This window comes from Gopherus flavomarginatus, chromosome 5, assembly GCF_025201925.1.
Source record: "Gopherus flavomarginatus isolate rGopFla2 chromosome 5, rGopFla2.mat.asm, whole genome shotgun sequence".
Lineage (NCBI taxonomy): Eukaryota > Metazoa > Chordata > Testudines > Testudinidae > Gopherus > Gopherus flavomarginatus.
In genome coordinates this window covers 48,232,896-48,257,002 of record NC_066621.1, presented here as the reverse complement: position 1 = coordinate 48,257,002, position 24,107 = coordinate 48,232,896, and the positions used below count along the sequence as shown (strand labels likewise).

The following is a 24,107-nucleotide window of genomic DNA, read 5'->3' as shown; positions in this document are numbered from 1 at the left end:
ATACCTCAACTCCTAAGGAAAACAGGGGAGACCACACTCTTATGCTTGGCAGAGGCCATCACATAGTACCTTTTTCCACCAGTGAGCCTCCACGAAAGAGACCATCCTTTAAAAAAAATAAAGAGGGGGGTTCTCTAATTAGGGAAGCACCCGCTATGACTTCATCCCTTTTTGCATCTACATAGAACCATAGACTATCAGAGTTGGAAGGGACCTAAGGAGATCATCTAGTCCAACTCCCTGCTCAAAGCATGAAAACAATCATTTTGAGGGGTGGCAGAGAGTCACTCTGTGGTCAGTCTTCTGGCTCCGTACTCTTCCTTCCCCTCATTTGGGAATTGCCTTCAATTTTTCAAGGAGTCATGGAACCTGATAACAGACTGGTGGGCCCTAGAGATTATTTCAGTTGGATCTTTTCTACAGTTCCATATTACGCCTACCCATAGCCCCTTTCCTATCCCTTTTTAGCCACCCCTTTCATAAGAGACTGTTGCATCAGGAGGTGGCCTCACTTTTTTGTCTCTGATATATAGAGAAGATTCCCTTACAATACAGAAGGAAAGGTTTTTACTCCAGTTACTTCCTAATACTGAAGAAAAAGATCTTGTCCTGTCTATTTGGGCACATGGCCTCCTGCATGGTCATCTAGCAGCATTCCAGAATACACTTACCTTGCATACAGAGCTGGTTAAAATCAGCATATGCACGGAGCAGACACCATTTGGACACGCCTCTTCAAATCCTTCACAATGGTCTCACATCTTTAAATTAGTGGAAGGACTCCAACCTGAGAGTTCCTTTTTTTCCATCCTCACAATCAGAACTTTAGTGACTGATGGACATTCTGTCTCTTCTGGAATGGGGAGCACTTATGGGCTATCCTCAAGCACAAGGTCTGTGGACCCATGAGCAGACTTACCTATATATAAACCTATTAGAGCTCAGAGTGGTTCAGAGAGCCTATACTCCTGTACTACCTACCAATGATCCAAATACTGATCATTCAAGTTATGATTGACAGTATGACAGCAAGTTTTATATCGACAAGCAGATGTGGGTTGCTTTTTCCCCTTTCTATCAAGAATCGGTTTGTCTATGGAACGGGAGCATTTGGCATCAAATATGTCTCATGACGATTCATCTCCCAGATCTACAGAATGCACTAGCAGACCACTGGAGCAGATGCTTTTCGTCAGACCGTGACTGGATGATCAAGGATTCTAATGAGACCAGTGTTGTCACTGGTATGTACATTGGTGTATTCAGTGCATAGCAGATAAATTACTTTGGTTTAATTTGATTAAAATTAAGCAGATTAATGTTAGAGCAAGTCAATTTTTTTTAATTGAACACCAAGAGAATCTACTGTAAATAAATGAATAAATGCAACAGCCAAAATCTTTTCAAGGTATGTTGCACTGATGGTCAGGTGACAATGCAAGCCGACTCATCAGAAGTTTTTATCTAAAAAGCAAAGTGGTAACTAATGTAAGAAATCCATTACCGTTTGTCACTGACATAGATTTCTTCTATTACTCTAGTAATTCAGCAGTATTAGATTTCCAAGTAAAATGTTAAGGAAAATAGAATTTACATTTAATGAGCATTTAAATAGATCAATGAACATGGAGTTTAAAACTCCTAATTGTTAATTTCAGGAGAATTAAGTCTTTTAAATACAATTCTTTATTCTCAGAGTTCAGTCTCGTAAGATGCCTGATTTGATTCTTAATTGCTATATATTCCCTCTAAAGATCATAGAGTTGTAGGGTTTACTTGTGCAGTTATTATGTAAAATATATTCTTAGAAGGATAACATAAGTTAGACTGAGTGGCCACTATGTTTCAGATATTGGGTTGCATGATTTGCAACAGATACATGTATTGCATTAGAGACATGAGGTTCTGATATTCGTCTTTTTGCCTTTATAGTCAATTTAAAAACAAAATTTTTAGGTTAGATGTAATTAATTACCTCTTCGTGTATAATTTGAAAGTGATTCCTGCATCCAAGATAATCAAGCTGATAAACATATCTAAGCAAACTTTAATGCAGAAGAGTGGGGTATGTTAGCGCAAGATAATCTACTACTGCATTAACAGGAAGCGCAATGAAATTGTTGTATTGTGATGCATAATTGTTAAAATTGTGAGGCCTTTTTCCTTTGGCCTAGTGGTTAAAGTGGGATCCAGAGATAGCTGGCTTGGAGTCCTAGCTCTTCTGTGTGCCCTTAGACAAATCATTTAGCCTGTCTTTCCCCCCATTTTTTTAATACAAAGAAGATACTTGCCTTTCTCTCAAGGTATTGAAGCTAAATCTATTTGTAAAACATGTTTGAACCCTCAGATGAAGGTGTGATACAAGTTATAATGATGGTGGTAGCAAATCGGAGTGCAGGAATTTGCATGGTTAAGCTAAAGAATGGTTAGTATCCAGAATGCAGGGATTTGCATTCTGAACAGCTGCTGAAAAGTACAGTAGTCAGTAACTGTTGATTGGATCATACATCTGTTTGCTCCTTTATTAAATCTACTGAGAATGGATTCTTCAGTTATGTGCTATATTTAATTGGGATCTGTCACAAGAATGTAAACACTTAACATGGTACTGAGGTAGGTATAGTTACACCAGTTATTTACTGAACTGTGCTTCGTTCCAGAATAGCCCTAGTCAAAAAAATCATCTTTTCTAATTAGCTTATTGGCTGACTGGGTACTCATGGGGAGAAACTGGTATAAGGACCAAGTTCTTGCCTCCGTTGTCTATATTTAAATGTACTGTGATGACATTACTGCTTTCATTTGAACTACATATAAGCCATGCAGTGGTGTGATGTTTTTACATTCCAGTCACAGACCATATACCTCCTGCCTCAAGTTCTGAGGAAGATGAAAGAATGGAGCATCTGTGATCTTGATTGCTCCTGGGTGGCACAGGCAGTCCTGGCTCCCAGGCATTCTCCAAACACCCCTATGCATCCATATTCAGCTCTTCCCAGGCTTCTTGACTCAGGACAGAGGCAAGATGAACCACCCTAATCCAGCATCCCTCCATCTAACAGCATGATATTTGTACGAGCAATGGACCTAGAAAATCATGCGTGGAAGTGATACAATCCATCCTGAGCAATAGTGAAGATTCCAAGAGGAAATGCTACACAGCAAAATGGAAAAGATCCAGCATTGCCAGATACCCCCCAGAGGGAGCCAAGAGCCCTACTATTCTGGACTATTTCCTCTTTCTAAAAATGTCAGAACTATCTCTCAGTTCCTTGCAGGTCCACTTGGCAGCTATTAGTGCCTTTCACCATCTGGTGGATAGCTATTCATTTTTGCCCATCCTATTACAGTGGGGTTTCTAAAGGGACTTGTGAGATCCTCTCCTTTGATACTGAAACCTAACCCAACATGGGATCTCGACCTATGTCCTATTGGTATTAATGGAGGCTCCGTTCTAAACCTTAGCCTTGTATCCTTTGTTTATCTATCATTGAAGATTGCCTTTCTAGGGGGCTCTGCATTTCAATTTAATTTTAAATGAAGGTTCTTAAACATTTTAAAAACCTTATTTACTTTACATACAACAATAGTTTAGTTATATATTATGGACTTATAGAAAGAGACCTTCTAAAAACATTAAAATGTATTACTGGCACGCAGAACCTTAAATTAGAGTGAATAAGTGAAGACTCGGCACACCACTTCTGAAAGGTTGCCAACCCCTGCTCTAAATCATGTTATCTACATACTTGTCACGTTCTGAAGCCTCATGCTACCAAATAGGACAAAAAACTACACTCTGGATGTATGTTGAGCCTTAGCCTTGTACCTGCAGAGGGCAAAACCCTTTAAGAAATCCCTGAAATGATTTATCTCCTTGGCTGAGGAATGAATGAGAGGTGTAGCCTTGCATGCATATATGTACATGAAAAGAAAGGTATTGATTGATGCTCTAATGCAAGTAGTGAATCAACAGGCCCAAGGCATATAAGGTAAGAATGGCTTAGCATAACTAAGGATTGGGCTTGACATGATTAGATGACAGGCAAGTGGGGGGAGGGATAGCTCAGTGGTTTGAGCATTGGCCTGCTAAACCCAGGGTTATGAGTTCAATCCTTGAGGGGGCACTTAGGAATATGGGGCAAATCAGTACTTGGGCCTTCTAGTGAAGGCAGGGGGCTGGACTTGATGACCCTTCATGGTCCCTTCCAGTTCTGGGAGATGGGTATGTCTCCTTTATTATTATATTATAAGTGACCTTAAGTCACAGGGTAAAGTATAACAGTATGCAAGTATTAAAAATTAGTCAATTAGTGTTAAGTAAGAAACCACAAACATAGGTTACAGTTTAGGATATTTTTAGGCAATTTGTATAACTGAAACTCACAAGGTTTTATTGTAATATTCCTATAAGAATGGCCAAACTGAGTCAGACCAAAGGTCCATCTAGCCCAGTATCCTATCTTCCGATAGTGGCCAATGCCAGTTGCTTCAGAGGGAATGAACAGAATAGGTTAAAAAAAATATTGAAGATATACCAATCTCGTAGAATTGGAAGAGACCTTGAAAGGTCATCGAGTCCAGCCCCCTGCTTCAAGTGATCCATCCCCTGTAGCCCATTCCCAGCTTCTGGCAAACAGAGGCTAGGGACACCATTCATGCCCATCCTAGCTAATAGCCATTAATGAACCTATCCTCCATGAATTTATCTAGTCCTTTTTTTAACCCTGTTATAGTTTTGGCCTTCACAACATCCTCTGGCAAGGAGTTCCACAGGTAGACTGTGCATTGTTTGAAGAAATATTTCCTTTTGTTTGTTTTAAACCTGCTGCCTATTAATTTCATTTGGTGACCTCTAGTTCTTGTGTCATGAAGAATAAATAACACTTCCTTATTTACTTTCTGCACAGCAGTCATGATTTTATGGCAACCAATTGACATAAATGCTAATGAGTTTGATTTAAATGGTTAATTAGCCTATAGGAAATGGGAGACTTCAGCAAAACTGGGGTGTGGAAGTTCAGATAAGGAAAAAGGGGCTAAAACCCTCTTAAATATGTATAAGATACAAGGGGTGTCAGCGTAACACATTATAAAAAAATGTTACCTGGCCTGTGTTCTGTGGGAGACACCTATGATGATGAAGAGGATGAAGATGATGATGATGAGGATAATGACTGACACTTTGGGTTTCCCTGCAAAGGATGGTGTAAATAATACATGTGCTGTACATTATGTATTATTTCTAACTCGTTTGCTGTGCTATGTTTGTGGTTCTGTGCACTGTGCTAATAGAATTATTGATGATTCAAAAATTATTTCAAAATTTTAAGTGATTCCCATCTGCTCATTGAGATTCTCACACTGATGACAATTCTGATGCTGTAGCTGATCTGGCTGAATCCTGCCAGGCTATTCTGTGTTAAGGAATCAATTATAATCTATATCCAAACTACAGGTCTGGTGACAAGAGGGGAAGCAATCTGCTCACACAGACTTTCCAAATGGATTTTGGCTTGTGTCCGGTTCTGTTACAAGGTTACTGAACCCCTCCCCTGTAAGGTTTGAGGGCTTACTCAACCAGATCCAGGCTGCAGCGATAGATTCACTTTGAGATGTCCGTCTTCTGGGGACCTGTAGAGCTCTGTTCGCATCTTTGCCAAACATTATGCTCTGGTACAAGCTTATTCAGCAGATGAATCCATAGGCAGAGCATTCCTCCAGTCAGAGGTAGAGCAAGATTCCGTACACACTTCTCCTCAATAAATACTGCTTGTGAATCACCTCAAGTGCAATACACAAAGGGACCATCACTCAAATTAAAAGTAAAGGTTACTTACCTGTACAGTGACTGGAGTTTTTCAAGTTGTGTGGTTCCTATCTGTGTTTCATTCCCCACCTCCTACCCCTCTGCTTCAGAACCTTATCCTAGGGCTGTTCACAATAGAAAGAAATAGAGAGGCAGTCAGTCAGTCCGTGCTGCCACTTACGCCCTCATTTCAGAGCGCTGGCATGGACCAGTGAAAATCTTCTGATCTCAGGAGTATAAAGTACATGCACACGTGAGAGGAATACAGATAGGGACCACACAGATACTGTACAGATAAGTAATCTTTCTTTTGGGTTTATTCATGTTATTTTTTGTCTTGTTTTTCTTTCTTCTACTCATACCTTGGAAGTGTGAATCTCTGCTGTGGTCTAGTGTATAATGCTGCTTTTTTCTGGAGATAGTTATAAAAATTGTTTTGTTTTCTTTTGTCTTCCAGGGTTACTGCAGGTTATGGCATAAGGCTCTTGGTGGGGTGCTGGGTCAAAGGGCCTGTAGTGTACCCCTTACCTGATCCAAAATTTGACTGGGATTTTTGTTTCCCACTCCAGCATTATCAAGGGTTGGATACTGCTTATAGAACAAAGCCACATTAACTTCACACTTAGATGGATGTGGCCATTGAGTGTTAAAATGAACCTGTAGGGAGGGTAGCAAGGTGGGTGGTTTTTTGTTTTGTTTCTTGTTTTGTTTTCCATACTGAAACTGAACAGCATGGAATTGATATTAACTGTCATGTCTTGAAATATCCCAGGGAGAACAGTAATATGAAAATTTTTCATATCAGATGTTGGAGCTCCTTAGGTTTGGTACATTAGTGTGCGCTAGTATATTTAATTGTTTTGGAGCTTCATGTATCTGTGTAACTCCAGTACTGTGACTCTTTGTATAGAGATTTCACATGTGCAACACTGTACTTTTTTTAAAGGTCCTTTAAACTTTTATTGTATAGATTTCAGTCTTGCATGGAGGGTTAACTTTCTGCTTGATTGTACACGAGAGGACTCAGATTTTGAAAAAAAAAAAAAAAACCATAAGGAAAAAATGACTTTATGTTAATGTGATGATCAAAAGGACGATAAAACTCACGTGGTTATTGTGGACTTGCATATGGAGACTGTTGGACCTGAGTCTCTTGGTTAGCAGAATTGTTCTGCTGAAAATAAGAAATAAATACTTTTATTTGTGTATTACTGATAAGGATAAATGCTATCCTAAATGTGCAAGCACATCCTAATGGAAACTGGGGTGGGTAAACTGCTCTTCTAAAGATGACCTCAAAACTCTCCCTATTTCATGCTAAGCGAACCCAGACTTCAACTTTCAATGGCTAACACTAATTCATTCTGCCTTCTGAGGAAAAGGACGCCTTACACAGCACTTCTTTCAGCTTCTCTTGGCGTGCTGCCTGATCAAAAGTGATTTACTCACATAAAAGGTCAAGCAGTGAATAAAGTAACTATTATAGGCAATATTAAAACTCTGCTTAAAAACAATGCAGGCTATTTCATGAAGCCATGTAGGTTTATCAGTGAACATAATTTAAATGATAAGGCTTATCATAATTGTCCTTTATTTCTCACAGCTGTTGACTAGACGCAAGCAAATGATCATCTAGTGGATAAAGATATTGGAATGTTAAGTATCTGCCTAATCATCATTATAAATGAGATAAAAATATTTAACTCCAATCTTTGATTTTATTTTTTGCTCCATCATATATGCAGTGTTAGTATTAATGCTTGTTGGAAAGAAAATCAAGTGCTTCCTGCTTCTGTGTTATAATCTTGTTGTTTTTTTAATAATCTAACAGTGCCTTTTTAAAAACAGCCCCACTCTGTACAGATATTCGTCTGAGTGAAAAAGACCACTAGCACATTAGTCAGAATGCAGGCTTTTTGGATGTTGGAATTACATTATAAAACTATTGGATTGTGAAACAAGTTCTGTTAGAATTTGATTATCCAGTCTGTCCCACTGTCAGGAATCTTCTGTAGGGAATAATCTTGCATTTAGTCCTTTGTCTGGGATGACACTGAATAACTCTAATTAGATTTTTTAAATACCCTATATAGAAGTTCAAATCTTTTGCTTTTTGCTTTTTGCATTGGTAATACAAAAGTAAAGCTGAGACCAAACGAAAGCTAGGTTGACTTCTTAAATTAGAGTTGAGAAAATCAGTTATGATTTGATCTCACCATGCTTAAACCTTACATCACTATTTTCTTTTACTGTGTATTCGAGGTAGGAGAGGGGATCCTTAAAGTACAGGTGACTTTTCTTTCAAAAAGGGTTATTTGACGGTCATGAAATACAATTTTCTAAAAAGATAGAAATTCCTGCTAAGTTTTTTTTCCCCATTTAGTGAAGACTTATTAAAAATTATCTTAATTTAAAGTAGATAAACCCCATCAAACTAAGGATGTTATGAGTACTAAGCTTGCACATATGAAAATTAGAGTATTTAATGTAAGAGAATCTTTATCTGAATACCAATACGTTCTAAAGACACATTGCCAAGTTATTGTGACTAGCCCCAAAATAGGCTGGTTATTAGCATCAAAAGCATGGTAACCACTCTTCAGACAATTAACTTGCTTCCTCCATTAAGATTTTTCAGTTCTAGTACTTAAATTCATTCAGAATGCTGTATGAGGCCCCAGATTCTAAGCTTATACTTCTGTCACTGAGAAATGCGATTCAGCTGAATGTATCTTTGGGAGAAATTGTTGTGCATTAATGTTTAACAGGAATATCATTACATTTGGGAATAATTTACTAAAATGTTTAGAAAGTATGAATTAATAGGATGCTGCGTGGTTAGCAAAATATTCTAAATCTTGAACCAGGAGGCAAAACTTCTGATTTTAACATGGATATTAGTCCTTTGAGAGAAACGAAACACAAAGAAGTGCTTGAACCATAATATCTTCTGTACCTAATACTTTTTTACTCCCACCTTGCCCTCTTTCCATATACCAGTAGTTCAGCTATTTCTAGGACTATTTTTCTACATTTTCATTCGCCTTAAATTTCTCTATGTGCTTCAGTCTAATTTGCATCATTCATATCTTCCAGACCAGTTATCTAGATCGATATAAACTTAATTCAGATACCCTGATTGTATTGTGTGAAGATAAGCTCCATATTAACTGAAAACCTGGAGGCACCATAGTAAAATTCTTCTCATAACTTTAATGGCTAGACTTCACCCTTAATCCGTATATTTAGATACTTGTACGACTATGGCACTCTGAATGACTTATGAAAGAATGACATTGCTTTCATTTCCTAGTGATGTTTGACTAATTCCTTACTGGTGTGAGGAATGATTGTTTCTGTCTTGTAATTTATATTTTATACATTATACACCCACTTGTGGAGCTAACGCTTATGTAGCTTGCAGAAACCTAACAATTTTCTGTGGCTGTGTACTATACCTTTGATTTTCTGACCCAAAGTGTTTAGATTTTGCCTGGAAAATAAAGGGTGTTTACAAACTTTCCTATTCAAGTTGATAAATGTGAAATTGAAATCTGAATGATGTATTTTTAATCAGTTCTATGACTTCCACGTATTAAGATTCTATACTTTAAGGCTTAAAAGGCTGTAGCATGTGACTTCCTCTCTCCTCAGTTTTGTCAGCACAAGTTTTTTAAAAAAAGTCAAGTTCTAGTGGCTTTCACTGATGCAGCTTCTTACCAGCTAGTGACAATAATATCAAACTGCTTGCTTGACAAATGGTTATTGGAAATTGACTACTTCTACACACTACATCTATCAACATTAATTATTTTTCGCTTAAATATGTGAAAAATCTTTTTAAAAAGACTTAAATTTATATTTGTTACCATCTTCACTTATTTAGACTCATAAGTCCAAATCAAAATTCTGTCCTTAACTGCACCCTTACTACCTCCTTGAAGTCAGAATATGAACCATTATATGTATTCTTATCCTGCTCTGCCTTTTATAATAAAGATGATGTCGCTCTGCATATATAATATAATGAAGGATATGATTTAGTCGTGGAAGTCACAGAGCTGAGGCTGTGCACCCTTTCCACAGCTGTGGCTGGAGCTGGGAGTGTGCGCCCCAGCAGCTGTGGCTGAAGCCAGAGCTGTGTTCCCCCACCCCATGGCTTTGGCTGGAGTCGGAGTTGGAGCCAGGGCCATGCACCCGCAGTTTGGGTTAGGGCCCTGCACCCCTGCGGCTTGAGCTGGGGCTTGAGCCACTCCTGTTTACTCCCCCTTCTCTAATGGCTGCAGTGGGTGCAGGAGCCAGAGCTCTGAGCCCCCGCCCACCCCACTTGGCTGTGGCTGGGGTCTGGGCTGTACCTGACCCCAGCCCCACAGCTTCAGCTGGTGCTGGAGCTGTGCCCCCTCAAACTCTTATACTAGGCATAGAGCCAGCCCCTCAAATGAGCCAGTTTAAAAATCACACTACTAATTCAATCCTGAGCAGAGTGTATACGCCATATCACTGATTTATACAGTCATTCATCTTTCTGGGACAGATAAATGACCATATGTGATTGGTTTGTATAAATCAATATTTAATATTCATACTTAAGCAGTAATGCTCCACGGGGCCTCAAGTCTGCAACTGGTCATTAACTTCAAGGAAATACCTGGGCTGAAGGTCACTATTATTATTATAAACTTAATAAAATATTTGTTCGTTGTCTGTATCTCATGTTCTGTGTGGCACTGCTTATAAGTTTTTTTGTTTCAAGAACTGTCTTATTGTAGCAGTCTGTCTCAGCATAACCTGTGATAAAGAACTTAGTTTTGAACTACATATTAGTTTGGCTTGTGCTTGCTCTTTCTGTGAACTTGTTAATCACTATGGCATCCTGAATGCAGGTGATTAGATACTCTGATAATGGACAATATACAGAGCCCTAAGACAACTCTTGACTCTTCTTCTCTCTCTCTCTCTGGGATGTAATCTTGTTTCCAAGATCGATATGATCATTGTAAAAGCCATAAATATTCCTTTCTCTCAAATACTGACCTTTTTTTTTTTGTTTTAAAGCATTAAAACATAAGAAAGGACCAACCAAATAAGGGATCCCTCAAAGCACCATATACCATTGTAGGATTTCATTCAGTGTTCAGCTGGGATAGAAGTAATGGATTTTTTTTTAGTTCAGTCATGCATCCTAGAAGCATGTCTGTTCATGATTTACTGTATAGTATTGTTATGGCGGGTGCCACTGGTGGTGCTATTAATATTCCAACCTCTTCTTAGAATGAGAACAGCTTTTCAGTCTTGGGAAGACATGCTGTGGTGGTTTGTTTTGCAAAGTTCTGGGTAAACAGTAGGCTTTAGAAGGAAAGTGGTGTGAGCACCAGGATACTTTGCTCTCTACCTTGGTATCTGATTAGTTTCAGTTGTTGAGACACAGTTTCTCCCTGGGAACTGGGCAATGGTGTTTGTCTGATTCCCTGTTTGATCACTTCAGTTCCAGGGCTGTTTTGTATGTGTATATAAAACAAGGTACACTCAGAATGTACCCATGCTCTGCATCAGTGACTTCTCTTGAATTAGAAAGCTCATGTGCAAGACCTTGCATGTCTGTTGCTGCTTGTCAAGACAGCAATGCTACTGTCCGAATGGGACATTGGTGTTCAATGAAGGGTTAATACTTGGTAGGTCATGTGGATTATTATTCTGGCTGTCCCAGATTGTCCAGGATAATTCTGCTGTTAGGTTGCCAGTGGTGTGAATTAAAGATGCAACACACAATGCAGGTAAAACACTGGTTATTTCCTAGTTTGGGTGACTGACATGAACCAGGGTTATGAAATATTTCCTTCTCTATTATATTGCAGGGATTAGCATCCACTGATTACAGTGGCTAATGTTGGTGGAGTGCAGCTCATTGATTTCCTGCACTACTGGAAGTGTTTCTGCAGAGTGTCTGACATTCTGCTGACTGAAGTACATGGGAAAAGTGCAGATGAGTGTACCCTGCTCCAGGCCCTGCCCCCTCTACTCTGACAACAGGTTGGAAGAATGCTGTGCAGCAGTGGTCCTGTTGTGTGGAAGCTATGTAAATATGGGTTATCTATCAGGGACTCAGTCTGATGCCAGGAGGGAAGGGAAACTGAAGAGGGGAGAATGTAGTGAGGAACCAGATAGAAGAAACTGCATGTGGGATATAGGAAAAGGGAAGGTGCTATACTGGATGGAGGGAGGAAAAGAAAGCTTGTGAAGGCATTGAAGAAAAATCAGTTACAAAGATGGTGAGAAAGGAAGTGAGTTGGGAGTGAGTTTTATGGAGAAGCAGTAGGGCCTACCTTCTCTTCAACCAAACTTTCTCATGAATATTATTTTATTGTGGTAGTGCTTAGAAGCCTTGGTCGTGGACCAGGACCATATTGTGCTAGGTGCTGTTATAAATTATAAAACAAAGGGCCTCTCTGCCCCAACACCTTTCAATACTTAGTATTTAAAAATTTCTAGCAATTTTACACTCTAGATTCCATCACAACCATATAGTCCTTCAACTTCTTGCCATGGTTTGTTCCACAAGATCTCTGCCTCATACGACTGCAAGACTGATTCTAGTCTCTGTTCTACATAAATAACTATGTTGAAATGACTACATCTCTATAGGAAGAAAATAGGAGAGGGACTAGGGAAAGTGTGTTTTCTTCATGGAGAGAGCTTTAGTGAGGAAAAGTACCCAGCTGGATTGCATCAGCATCAGACTACTTTGTCAAGTGTCGCTGGCATCCACAATGTCCCTTTTTCAAGCAATGAGGACAATTGATTCACAAGATAATTTGCTGCATAGTAAGGAAACAGTAGTATTCATCTCGCAGTGCTCTGTATTTTTGAGTCATTTTTTATTTTGCGATTTGTCAGCTTGACAGATGCCAAGGTTAATTAATTTTAATTTGGCCTTTTCCTGCAGTTTTGACTGTTGACTGTCTCCTCTTTGCTTCTACCAAGACCTTTTCTCCCTAATCACTTCACGTTTGCAATAAGAAATGGAACACCTGATGGAAATTTGTTCATAAATAAAGAAAGTAAACTGGAATGCAGCCAGATGTTATCAGAAAAGGCTCCCCAAATCCCGATCTTGTGTTTCACCATGGTATGAGAGATTAGTTTAATTAACCTCTCATTAGAAACATGTCATTCCTACAGGTGTATAGTAGGCTAGAGTCAGGCTATTAGAAATCCTAAAAGACAAGTAAATGTGGAAGTGTTAGCTTTTATTCTTCCAAAAGTTAATAGCAGCTTCCTCATTTGGCCCAGTTCTCCTACATTGATAGAGTGACTTGATGTGTTTTCTTCGTTTAGAGGTAAACATAATTGTATTAATCTAAATATGCTGAATATAATAGTTTTTATTGTAAATGGGAATACAAGTACCTACAGTGAGAAAATAGAACAGTACAGTATTCTGCAAAACACAATTGTGCGGATAGAACACTACTATGTAGAAGATTATCTCCACATACTAGTGAAGGCATTTTAATAAATGGGGTTAGATTTTGTAGAAGGATTTTTTCAATATCTACACCAACTCACCGCAGCATAAGTCAATATTTAGAGAGATGTTTAACTGCAGGTATAGATCCAGATTGCGACTAGCCTTTTTGGCATGAGGAGTCAAGACATAAAGGGTGATGTCACTCCCATTCCATTGGCCTCCATCTGAGAAGCTCCCTCTCCCACCCATAGGTGATTTGGCTGAGAAAGCAATTAGTCAGATTTCATCCAGGAACTTCCCCTGTTGTTTAGGTGCTACTCAAGCGATTCCCCTGGTGCAACAAATGGTTTAAATCCATAAACTGGCCTATATTGTAGAAGAAGCATAATGTCCTTGTGCAGCTTTGTGTGTAGTGGTGTCTTTCCACTGAAGAAGAGTAATAACCAAGCAAGAAGAGAAATAACCCTGTTATATGGTTGTCAGAAGAGGCATGAAATAACGGTTATGATCCATTGAGTATCCGGGCTCAAAGAGTTTGAAAAAAAAAAATCCACAAAGGTTACAGGGCTGCTTACAGGAGTTGCAGTTAATCCATATGCTGCTCATAGTTACCATTATCAGCCTCCCTCCCTCTTATCAGGGTACTTTGTTACTATTGCAGGATAAATAGAAACAATAATATATATTCAACAAAGGTTGATTTATACCTAAATTATTTAAACAATCAAAAGGAGCTGGTATGATTTTGTCAACTCCGTTTTTTATTTACTTCATGGAAGTATAATGCAGGAAAGGAGGGTCGATTGGTATTATGTTGAAACTCATAATCTTCAGATGTTACATGCTGTTCATATGAATCAGACTTTACTAGAAAGTCCAACGGGAGGGAAGAAGCATGGATTCTGCAAAATATGACAGGAAGCTACAGTGGATTACAACATAGGGAAGCAGCAAAGAATCCGGTGGCACCTTATAGACTAACAGACGTTTTGGAGCATGAGCTTTCGTGGGTGAATACCCTCTTCGTCAGATGCATGTAGTGGAAATTTCCAGGGGCAGGTATATATATGCAAGCAAGAAGCAAGCTAGAGATAACGAAGTTAGTTCAATCAGGGAGGATGAGGCCCTGTTCTAGCAGTTGAGGTGTGAAAACCAAGGGAGGAGAAACTGGTTTTGTAGTTGGCAAGCAATTCACAGTCTTTGTTTAATCCTGAGCTGATGGTGTCAAATTTGCAGATGAACTGAAGCTCAGCAGTTTCTCTTTGGACCTGAAGTTTTTTTGCTGCAGAATGGCCACCTTAAGATCTGCCATTGTGTGGCCAGGGAGGTTGAAGTGTTCTCCTACAGGTTTTTGTATATTGCCATTCCTAGTATCTGATTTGTGTCCGTTTATCCTTTTCCATAGAGACTGTCCAGTTTGACCGATATACATATCAAAGGGGCATTGCTGGCATATGATGGTGTATATTAGATTGGTGGACGTGCAGGTGAATGAACCGGTGATGGTATGGCTGATCTGGTGAGGTCCTGTGATGGTGTTGCTGGTGTAGATATGTGGGCAGAGTTGGCATCGAGGTTTGTTGCATGGATTGGTTCCTGAGCTAGAGTTCCTATGGTGCGATGTGCAGTTACTGGTGAGTTTATGCTTCAGGTTGGCAGGTTGTCTGTGGGCGAGGACTGACCTGCCACCCAAGGCCTGTGAAAGTGTGGGATCATTGTCCAGGATGGGTTGTAGATCCCTGATGATGCGTTGGAGGCGTTTTAGCTGGGGACTGTATGTGATGGCCAGTGGAGTACTGTTGGTTTCTTTCTTGGGTTTGTCTTGCAGTGGGAGGCTTCTGGGTACACATCTGGCTCTGTTGATCTGTTTCCTTATTTCCACGTGTGGGTATTGTAGTTTTGAGACTGTTTGGTGGAGATTTTGTAGGTGTTGTTCTCTGTCTGAGGGGTTAGAGCAGATGTGGTTGTACCTCAGTGCTTGGCTGTAGACAATGGATCGTGTGGTGTGCCCAGGATGGAAGCTGGAGGCATGAAGGTAGGCATAGCGGTCGGTAGGTTTTCGGTATAGGGTGCTGGTAATGTGACCATCACTTATTTGCACGGTGGTGTCTAGGAAGTGGACCTCCCGTGTAGATTGGTCCAGGCTGAGGTTGATGGTGGGGTGGAAGCTGTTGAAATCGTGGTGGAATTTTTCCAGAGTCTCCTTCCCATGGGTCCAGATGATGAAGATGTCATCAATGTGGCGTAGGTAGAGAAGGGGCGTGAGTGGACGAGAGCCGAGGAAGCGTTGTTCCAGGTCGGCCATAAAAATATTGGCATATTGTGGGGCCATGCGGGTACCCATAGCGGTGCCACTGATCTGGAGATATATATTGTCATCAAATTTGAAATAGTTGTGTGTGAGGATAAAGGCACAGAGCTCAGCAACCAGTTGTGCTGTGGCATCATCAGGGATACTGTTCCTGACAGCTTATATTCCATCTGTGTGTGGGATGTTTGTGTAGAGAGCCTCTACATCCATGGTGGCTAGGATGGTGTTTTCTGGAAGGTCACCAATGCATTGTAGTTTCCTCAGGAAATCAGTGGTGTCACGGACATAGCTGGGAGTGCTGGTGGCATAGGGTCTGAGTAGAGAGTTCACACATCCAGACAGTCCTTCAGTGAGAATGCCAATGTCCGAGATGATGGGGCGTCTAGGATTTCCGGGTTTGTGGATCTTGGGTAGTAGATAGAATGACCCTGGTCAGGGCTCTAAAGGTACGTTGATTTGTTCCGGTGTTAGTGTAGGGAGTGTCCTGAGTAAATGGTGCAGTTTCTTAGTGTATTCCTCAGTGGGATCTGAGGGAAGTGGCATGTAGAATTTGGTATTGGAGAGTTGTCTAGCAGCCTCCTTTTAGTAGTCAGACCTGTTCATGATGACAACAGCACCTCCTTTATCAGCCTCTTCGATGATAATGTCAGGGTGGTTTCTGAGGCTGTGGATGGCATTGCGTTCTGCACGACTTAGGTTGTGAGGCAAGCAATGTTGTTTTTCCATAATTTCTGCCTGTTCACGTCCGCGGAAGCATTCAATGTATAGGTCCAGACTGTCATTTCGACCCTCAGGAGGAGTCCATGTGGAGTTCTTCTTCTTGTGCTGTTGGTGGGAGAGGGACCTGTGTATCAGTGCGCTGTTCAGTGTTGTCCTGAAAGTATTCTTTTAGTCAGAGATGGTGAAAGTAGGCTTCCAGATCGCCGCAGAACTGTATCATATTGGTAGTGGTGGCAGGGCAGAACACTTCAACCTCCCTGGCCACACAGTAGCAGATCTTAAGGTGGCCATCCTGCAGCAAAAAAACTTCAGGTCCAGACTTCGAAGAGAAACTGCTGAGCTTCAGTTCATCTGCAAATTTGACACCATCAGCTCAGGATTAAACAAAGACTGTGAATTGCTTGCCAACTACAAAACCAGTTTCTCCTCCCTTGGTTTTCACACCTCAACTGCTAGAACAGGGCCTCATCCTCCCTGATTGAACTAACCTCGTTATCTCTAGCTTGCTTCTTGCTTGCATATATATACCTGCCCCTGGAAATTTCCACTACATGCATCCGACGAAGAGGGTATTCACCCACGAAAGCTCATGCTCCAAAACGTCTATAAGGTGCCACAGGATTCTTTGCTGCTTTTACAGATCCAGACTAACATGGCTACCCCTCTGATACTTAACATAGGGAAGATGATGCTTACTGTAGAGGGGAGCTCTCACTCTCCTGACTGTGAAAACCTGGGAATTCTCAATATTCTGGTGCAAAATCAACAAACCACTATTAAGTCAGAGTCAAAACCATATTTCGCTTGGCATTTCTTTCTTTATTTTCTCTTCCTTTCCTCATGTTTCCATCACAAAATATCTTAATGATTTTTTTTGCAATGTCATTCCTTAGGATAACTTTGCTACAATAATTAATCCTCTTAAAATGTGTTTTTTCTCCAAAGGTCTTTCAAGTTTTCTTTAAATTTTCTCACTTCACGTATTTTTACTTTCAGAAGTTTTTCTTTCTTCTCCTCCTCCTCCTCCATCCCCTGCCTCATCAACCCTGCTTGGTCCTGTCTCTTCTCCATTTCTGTTGCCATCTTCCTGTTCTCATCTTTTTTTCTCCATTAGTCCTATTTGCATTCCAAAAAAAAAGGTCCTGCTCACCATCCAAATGCAGATGACAAATATTTGATGGGTGGGATGAAAAGATAGATACCTCCATAGTATTGCCCTTCAAAAGTGGATCAGTTGATAGTCTTATAGAAAAGAAAATGGTTTTCAGTAAATAAATTTGTACCATTGTGTGGGGTAAAATTTAGGCATAAAGAATATTTAATGGAAATACAATCAGTATAATTGTTTCAGTGCCAATGAATTGTGTATTCATACGCTAATCCATTATTTTGCTAGTGTTAAAAAAATCTGATTACACAAAATGTTCAGATCAGAGTATCATACTGTATGCAATCCATATAGGTCGTTAATAGAAAGATACCATTCCATAGCCAAGTTGTGGAATTGGGACCAGGGCCAGCTCCAGGCACCAGCAAAGAAAGCAGGTTCTTGGGGCGGCCAATGGAAAGGGGCGGCAGGTCTGGGTCTTCGGCAGCAATTTGGTGGCGAGTCCCTTAGTCCCTCTCAGAGTGAAGGACCTGCCGCTGAATTGCCACTGAAGAATGAAGCAGCGCGGTAGAGCTGCTGCCGAAGTGCTGCCGATTACGGCTTTATCTCCTCCCCCCCCACCCCCCAGAGAAGAAGCTGGAGCCAGCCCTGATTGGGACTTGAGTGCACTTCACATTCCAGGCTAGACAGATTGCTGCTAACAAATTAGGCTAGTGATTGCTGGCATCCTCCAAAAGAAATCCAACTGGTATACATTTATTTTGGGAGATGAGGTAGTTTGCTGCCACACACTAGTCTGGTGTCGGATGTTAAAGCTCAATTAAAGTTTTCTAAGAATAATCACAATAATACTGGAAGATGAGGCAACTTTAAAGGATGGTGTTAGGTTATATTTGGCCCAAGAGATAGGTTTTTCAAAAATCATCTTTGAAACCTAAAATAATAAGTGATGGCTTCCATGATTTTTTACAATAAAATTCTAGTGAAAACAATCTTAACAGAGCACCACTTAGTAGTGCTTTCAACACACTTTTATTATGGTGCATGAGAACATTAAAGTGAAATGAACCGTAAACCAAAATGAAATATGGATGTTTTCGCTGTCTAATCTGAGATATGGAAAGCTGTATTAAAAGAGTTCAATCCTTGAGGGGGCCATTTAGGGATCTGGGGCAAAAAATCTGTCTGGGGATTGGTCCTGCTCTGAGTAGGGATTCGACTAGATGACCTCCTGAGGTCCCTTCCAACCTTGATATTCTAGGATTCTAACAGAACTAGAATTCAGAACTTGTTTTATTGAACTAATGTGTTTGTAAAATAGAAAAGGAAGTTTCTACTTTCATTTTCAGGTTTAAAAAAAAATTATCATTTCTGTTTTGCAATTTATGATTTAAAAAATTAGCATTTTTATTTTGAAAGAGTAGCTCAAGATTTCCTGAGTGAGAATTCATCTTTAGAAAACAAATACTCCCTAAAATAATAGAGATTGTTCATTACCCCATGCATGTTTCATATCCTTCATTTAAAAGTTAAATGTAACTGTTCAGTCTTGAGGACAATCTTCAGATCCCTGGAATTTGTGATCCTGAGTATATCTTTGAAATGAGATTTCTTGAAGTTATTGCTGTACAGCTGTGTTGTTGATGCATATAATTAGTCTTCAGATGTGCCTATGCTTGTAAACACAATGTATGTGATTTGACTTGGAATCTGTAATTTATTAAGTAAAACAAGTGAGGGGAGGAACACTTGAATAAAGGTTCTAAGGTGATTTTTGCTTCTAGCAAGCTTCTAATAACTACTCTTGAGATGCAGTTGCTGCTACTCTGAGCTTTTTACATGTGAAGAAATGTTTCTAACATTTCCAGTAAACACACAGAATTTTTTTTTAATTGCCTTTTTAACTCAGTGAAGAAATGTGGGATGCTTTAAATTTTCTAGTTGATGCTCTCCAGGACAGAGTAAGGTGATTTTAAAATGCAGATTTAAAGATACTTCACCTTTCCCACCTTTTTATAAATTATCTTTTTCCCCAGCAAAAATCAAACTATCACTAAAAGTTACTGTATCATAGCGGTGCATTAGTGCCTGGAAGGAGCCAGGTTCTGTTCCTAGGTTAGCTGCACTATTGTGGCTACGGCTCTGTTTTTGCCTTGTTTTACTAGGTTTTGAACTGTTATGAAAACTTTCTCCTACAAATATTCATTCATTCTTTTCAGATAACCAGTTTTTGTAATTTAGTCTCTTCATTTGTTGCAGTCCATGCTGAGTCTAGCCAATAATGTCAAAACCAAAACTATTAGATCAATATGTGTTTTTGTAGAAAGAAACAGTCCTTTCAAAATGGATCATTACCATAGGAAAACTAGGCTTCACAGGCTATTAACTTTCTTATGGATTAGCGCTTCAATGTGTGAAATTAAATTGCAGTTTGATTACTGTATCTGTAAAGAAAAATGTTCAGTCTTAAAGAGGGGAAAGACATTTATCACACTCTTTCCAGTGTGGCTCACATTCAGAGCTCTATTTTTGTTGTTTTTCTAGTGATCACTTTCATCTTTTTACCTAGCACAGAAGCCATAGCTTGCACACAGAAAGGAAGAAGGCTTAACCTAAAGTTCAAGTAGGTGATTTTTCCAAACAATTTGAGATTATATTCCTTTTTTATTAAAGCATTCAAAAACCACTTTTAAATTATTTCAACAAAAGTTGTCATTTGAGTTGCTCTCTGTGAACAAACAATACCATGTACATAATATTATGTTTATGGAGAAATAGTACCTATCGTACGTTTGGCAACTTGCACATAGACCTGGATCCTGGGCTGACCATTGCTGCTTGTGCTCTGAGATTGGGGAGAGAACTTTGTGCACTTCTGTCACTCCCGTTTCTTCAGAACTGAGCACTTTTTCTAGGGGTGCTTTATACATTAAAAACGTATGTATTATTATGCTTTAGTGACTTCTACACCCTGTTAGTTAAGGGGATGTGGGACAGGAGGGGAGTGCTCATCTTTAAACACTCGGGAGGCCTAGGTTTCTGACAGAATCCATAGGCTTTCACAGGGCAATTAGTCTTTCATAACTCTAGAGAGGGTAATAGTTCTCTGACACAGCCTCTAGCATTGCATAATTTCCTTTTAAAGGTGCATAAAGTTTGCATTAGTTCCCTTTTCCAAAATAAGTTTTTCCATCACAACGATTATTCTGTGTAGAGTTGTTTTAGTGTTCAGCTTTTCTCACTAGTCTTTCTTCCCTTTATTAAAATAAAACAGCTGAATAATTTTTTTGGATGGAAAACCATAAAAAAGAATGATGGACATTAAGAAATATTTTCAATAGAAACAGTACTGTTCCACTGTCTCCAAGTAAATAGAAATATAATACGGAGGGACAAACCAAGTAAGTTGTGCCTTTCTATCTCCTGAATTTCTTTTGAAAGAGGTAAATGAGTAAGGAATTGATAGGAATAAATGATCAATTCACAGAACAGAAAGAAGTTAATAGCATGGCACCTTAAATATATTGTTCAGTACTGGTCTTGGACCGCTGGTTTGTTCCAGTATGGCAATATCTATTTTTGTCTTCAGGAGCCTGAGGTAAATGGCAGTTGCAGAATCATGCCCATGAGGAAGGAGTTTCTCTCTAGTATATAATTCCCACTACAGACACTTTAGGTTTCAGTGTAAATTTAGGCATAATTTTGAAGACGTAGATGTTAGTATTGCAGGGATTCTGTGATACGATCCTATAAATCATTAGGGAAGATTTCTCGATAGAATACTTAAAGCTTGGATTGAATATTTTGTGATTCTTCAGACTGGGTAAATCATGTGATGTACATGAAAATAGACTTGCATCTGTCCCAAATTAGTACTGTGTCAATTGTCCGTTCCTATTTAGCCACAGCTTTGTCTTCTGCTACTTAAAACCTAGAAAAGCGTTTGTCCATTGGATTTTTGGTTTAGTGTGATTTTACGTCTTGAATTAAAAAAAAAAAAAAAAAGGCACCAAAATCTTTTACTGCGGTTTTAAACTGAGAAGCAGGCTTTTGATGAAGTATCTGCAAAGAAGGCTGGGTTTTTCTTTGTAAAGTTGGTTCTTAATTAAGTGTACTCTCTTAGTTTTTGGACTACATTCATAGATAGTTACTATCTGTCACGTGTGCCTTTATATACCCAAATTAAAAGAGTAGAACTGACCAGGGAACTGTGATACAGACCATTTTTAATGATCTTATCCACTGAACACCATTGATATCTTTAACAATATAACACATTGTCAAAAACTAATCATGTTACAGAAAAATCCTGTGTTCCCAAACTATATTAATTGTCTCCTATTTTTGTGTACCTTAGTATCTTTGTTCATAATCGGCAAACTTGCTAGTATTTTCAGGTTATAGTAGGCTGCCCCCCAGATCTTGAAAATGGAGATCCTGTCTGTGTAACATTGAAGATCCTTTGGTTCTTTAGGAGCAGGAGTTTGGCCCATGGTCACTGATGAAAAATGGCTTTCCTGCACTGTGCTTTATTATTCTGTGGGCTGACCTCTTATACTGCCTTCCACTCCAAACTTCATTTCAGTGGTACTGTAATGTAGTTTATAAAGTTCTCTGGGATCTCTGAAGTTGAATGGCATTTTTATATATGGAGATTGTATGACTCTCAAAAGTCTCAAGTTCTAACCAAATACATGCACGAACACCTCTTGGATACTCTATTCCTGTGTTTGACACTGAGGAAGAGAACTCCGCCATTGTTTAAGGGCTGCTATAGTTTTTAATAAAAATGTGATTTCATTTTCCCTCTTCATATGAAGTAAATCAATCTTCTAGAGATTCTGGTACAAAAGCTTTAAATAACAAAGATATATTTAAAGCTTGGCAAAATGTTCCATAAAAGGGCAGTAGATCCCAAAAATGAACCTGGAAGGCTGTATCATCTGTCTTGGCTCTTTACGCAATGGAAGTTTTGCAGACATGCAGTAAACTATACTGTGCTGTACCATCTTTGGAGTTGATGATTCCATTACACATCGTTATTTTATGTCCAGAGGCTCACTGAAAGTGAAGCAAGGTTGGCTGAAGCCTCTCTGTTCAGCAATATCTCATCTTTTGTTTTCATTTGTCTGGCTTCCAGACAACTTGAATTGCCCTGTATACCATCGTTGGCAACATATGCTTGCTAATTTTCATCATGACCTCTGGATAACTCAAGGCCAAATCTTTTCCTTCATCTTCCAGATGCTTTGTGCTGCTCAGATACCTTGATGCAGCCAGAAAGCTGTCCCAAATGGTGGAATCACTGAATAATATGAAGTGGAATCACTGAATAGTGTAAAGCTGAGATAACTATGTCTATGCCACCTGCTTCTGGTCCTGTGGTGGTTGGGGCAAGAGTGGAGAGTGACAAGAGCGCATTGCACTCTGGTGATCCCCTGACAGAAGGGTTACTAGGAGACTAACTGCTGATGCAAATTAGAGCTGTTTTGAGTGCTGCTTTAAGTTATGTTTCAGAGTAAATAGGCCTCAGGATTAGGGTAATGAAAAGGTGGTTTAGACTTGAGTGCTCAGATAGACCAAGGATCTGGCCCATAGAGTGAAAATTGAAGCTCCTTTCTTAAGCCATCCCCATGATCTGTAAGCATAGATGAGACAGCAGCTCTCTGACCACAGAGAATTGAACTACTAAAGAATAAGGGAGACAAATATAATCCCTTTTGGTAGCTACCATTGACTATATTTTTGTATTTATGATAGTTCCTAGAGAACCTAATTGAGATCAGGACTTGTGCTAGGCATTATGTACAAACGCATAGTAAAAGACAGTCTCTGCCGTGAAGAGACTGTGATTTAATTAGAAAAGACAAAGGTCAAGAGATGGTATGAATTATGGTTTGTGTGTGTGTGTGAATCCAATGGAATCAGGATTGAAACTACTAAACTCAAGTGACTTACTGGGAGATGACCAAATAGCCTTTATTGTAACATCCACTGGTCACTACTGATTTAGTTAGGATTTTAATTAATAGGGTATATCTCTCTAGCTATCAAGTCACCTTTATTAATTGGTTTTATTTTAGTTGCTTCACAGCAGCCAGGCATCCTGTCTGACACATAGACAATTTTGTTTTTCCATGTCTTGCTCCTTTTTACAGTTTTAGTAGTGAGGTAGATATTTGCCCTTCTGATGTTGAAATGACTGGAAATACCACAATCTAGCACGCTCAAGGATATGAAAACAAAAGCAGATAGTGGATATTAAATGAGAAAAAAAATGTTTTGGTTGATTTTGAATAGTCTGTGAAGAAGAGCTGCAGGTGTCTTCTTTAAGCAATATTCTGAAGTCCTTCAAGTTACCAGTTGCTCTTCTGAACTCTCATTAACTAAAAGTTTTTTATCCAGAGATCTGAGCTTCTTATAGGTTTGACTTTTATGCATAACCATTTCAATACTGATGAATGTATTGAAGGCCAGGGCCATTGGTTCTATCACAATAATTTCTGTACTAGTCTATCAATGGTTCATATAGATATAGTATTTTTGTTTGATGGCTGCTGATCCATTTGTGTGAATGATAGCTGGACTATTGATCTGCTGTATTCTTATTGCTTAAAAAACAGACCAGCTAACTGGAGAGCTGCTTAGACAAAAGTAAGTTATTCACAGAAGTACACTAGATGTTTACAAA

The 24,107-nt window shown here is 39.3% G+C and overlaps 1 protein-coding gene across 6 annotated transcripts in view; it reads left to right on the top strand.

Annotated features, from left to right (window-relative positions):
- The window catches only part of CHID1 (chitinase domain containing 1), a 288,759-nt gene that overhangs the window by 143,275 nt on the left and 121,377 nt on the right, over positions 1–24,107 (top strand). The window contains exon 11 of one of the 6 annotated variants that reach the window (XM_050952927.1): positions 2,851–4,898. The exons of the other annotated variants lie outside the window; for them this stretch is intronic. Coding sequence (XP_050808884.1) covers positions 2,851–2,884 — 34 coding nt within the window. The 3' untranslated portion in view covers positions 2,885–4,898. Of the gene's footprint in view, positions 1–2,850; positions 4,899–24,107 lie in introns of those variants that run through there. 6 annotated transcript variants of the gene reach the window in all.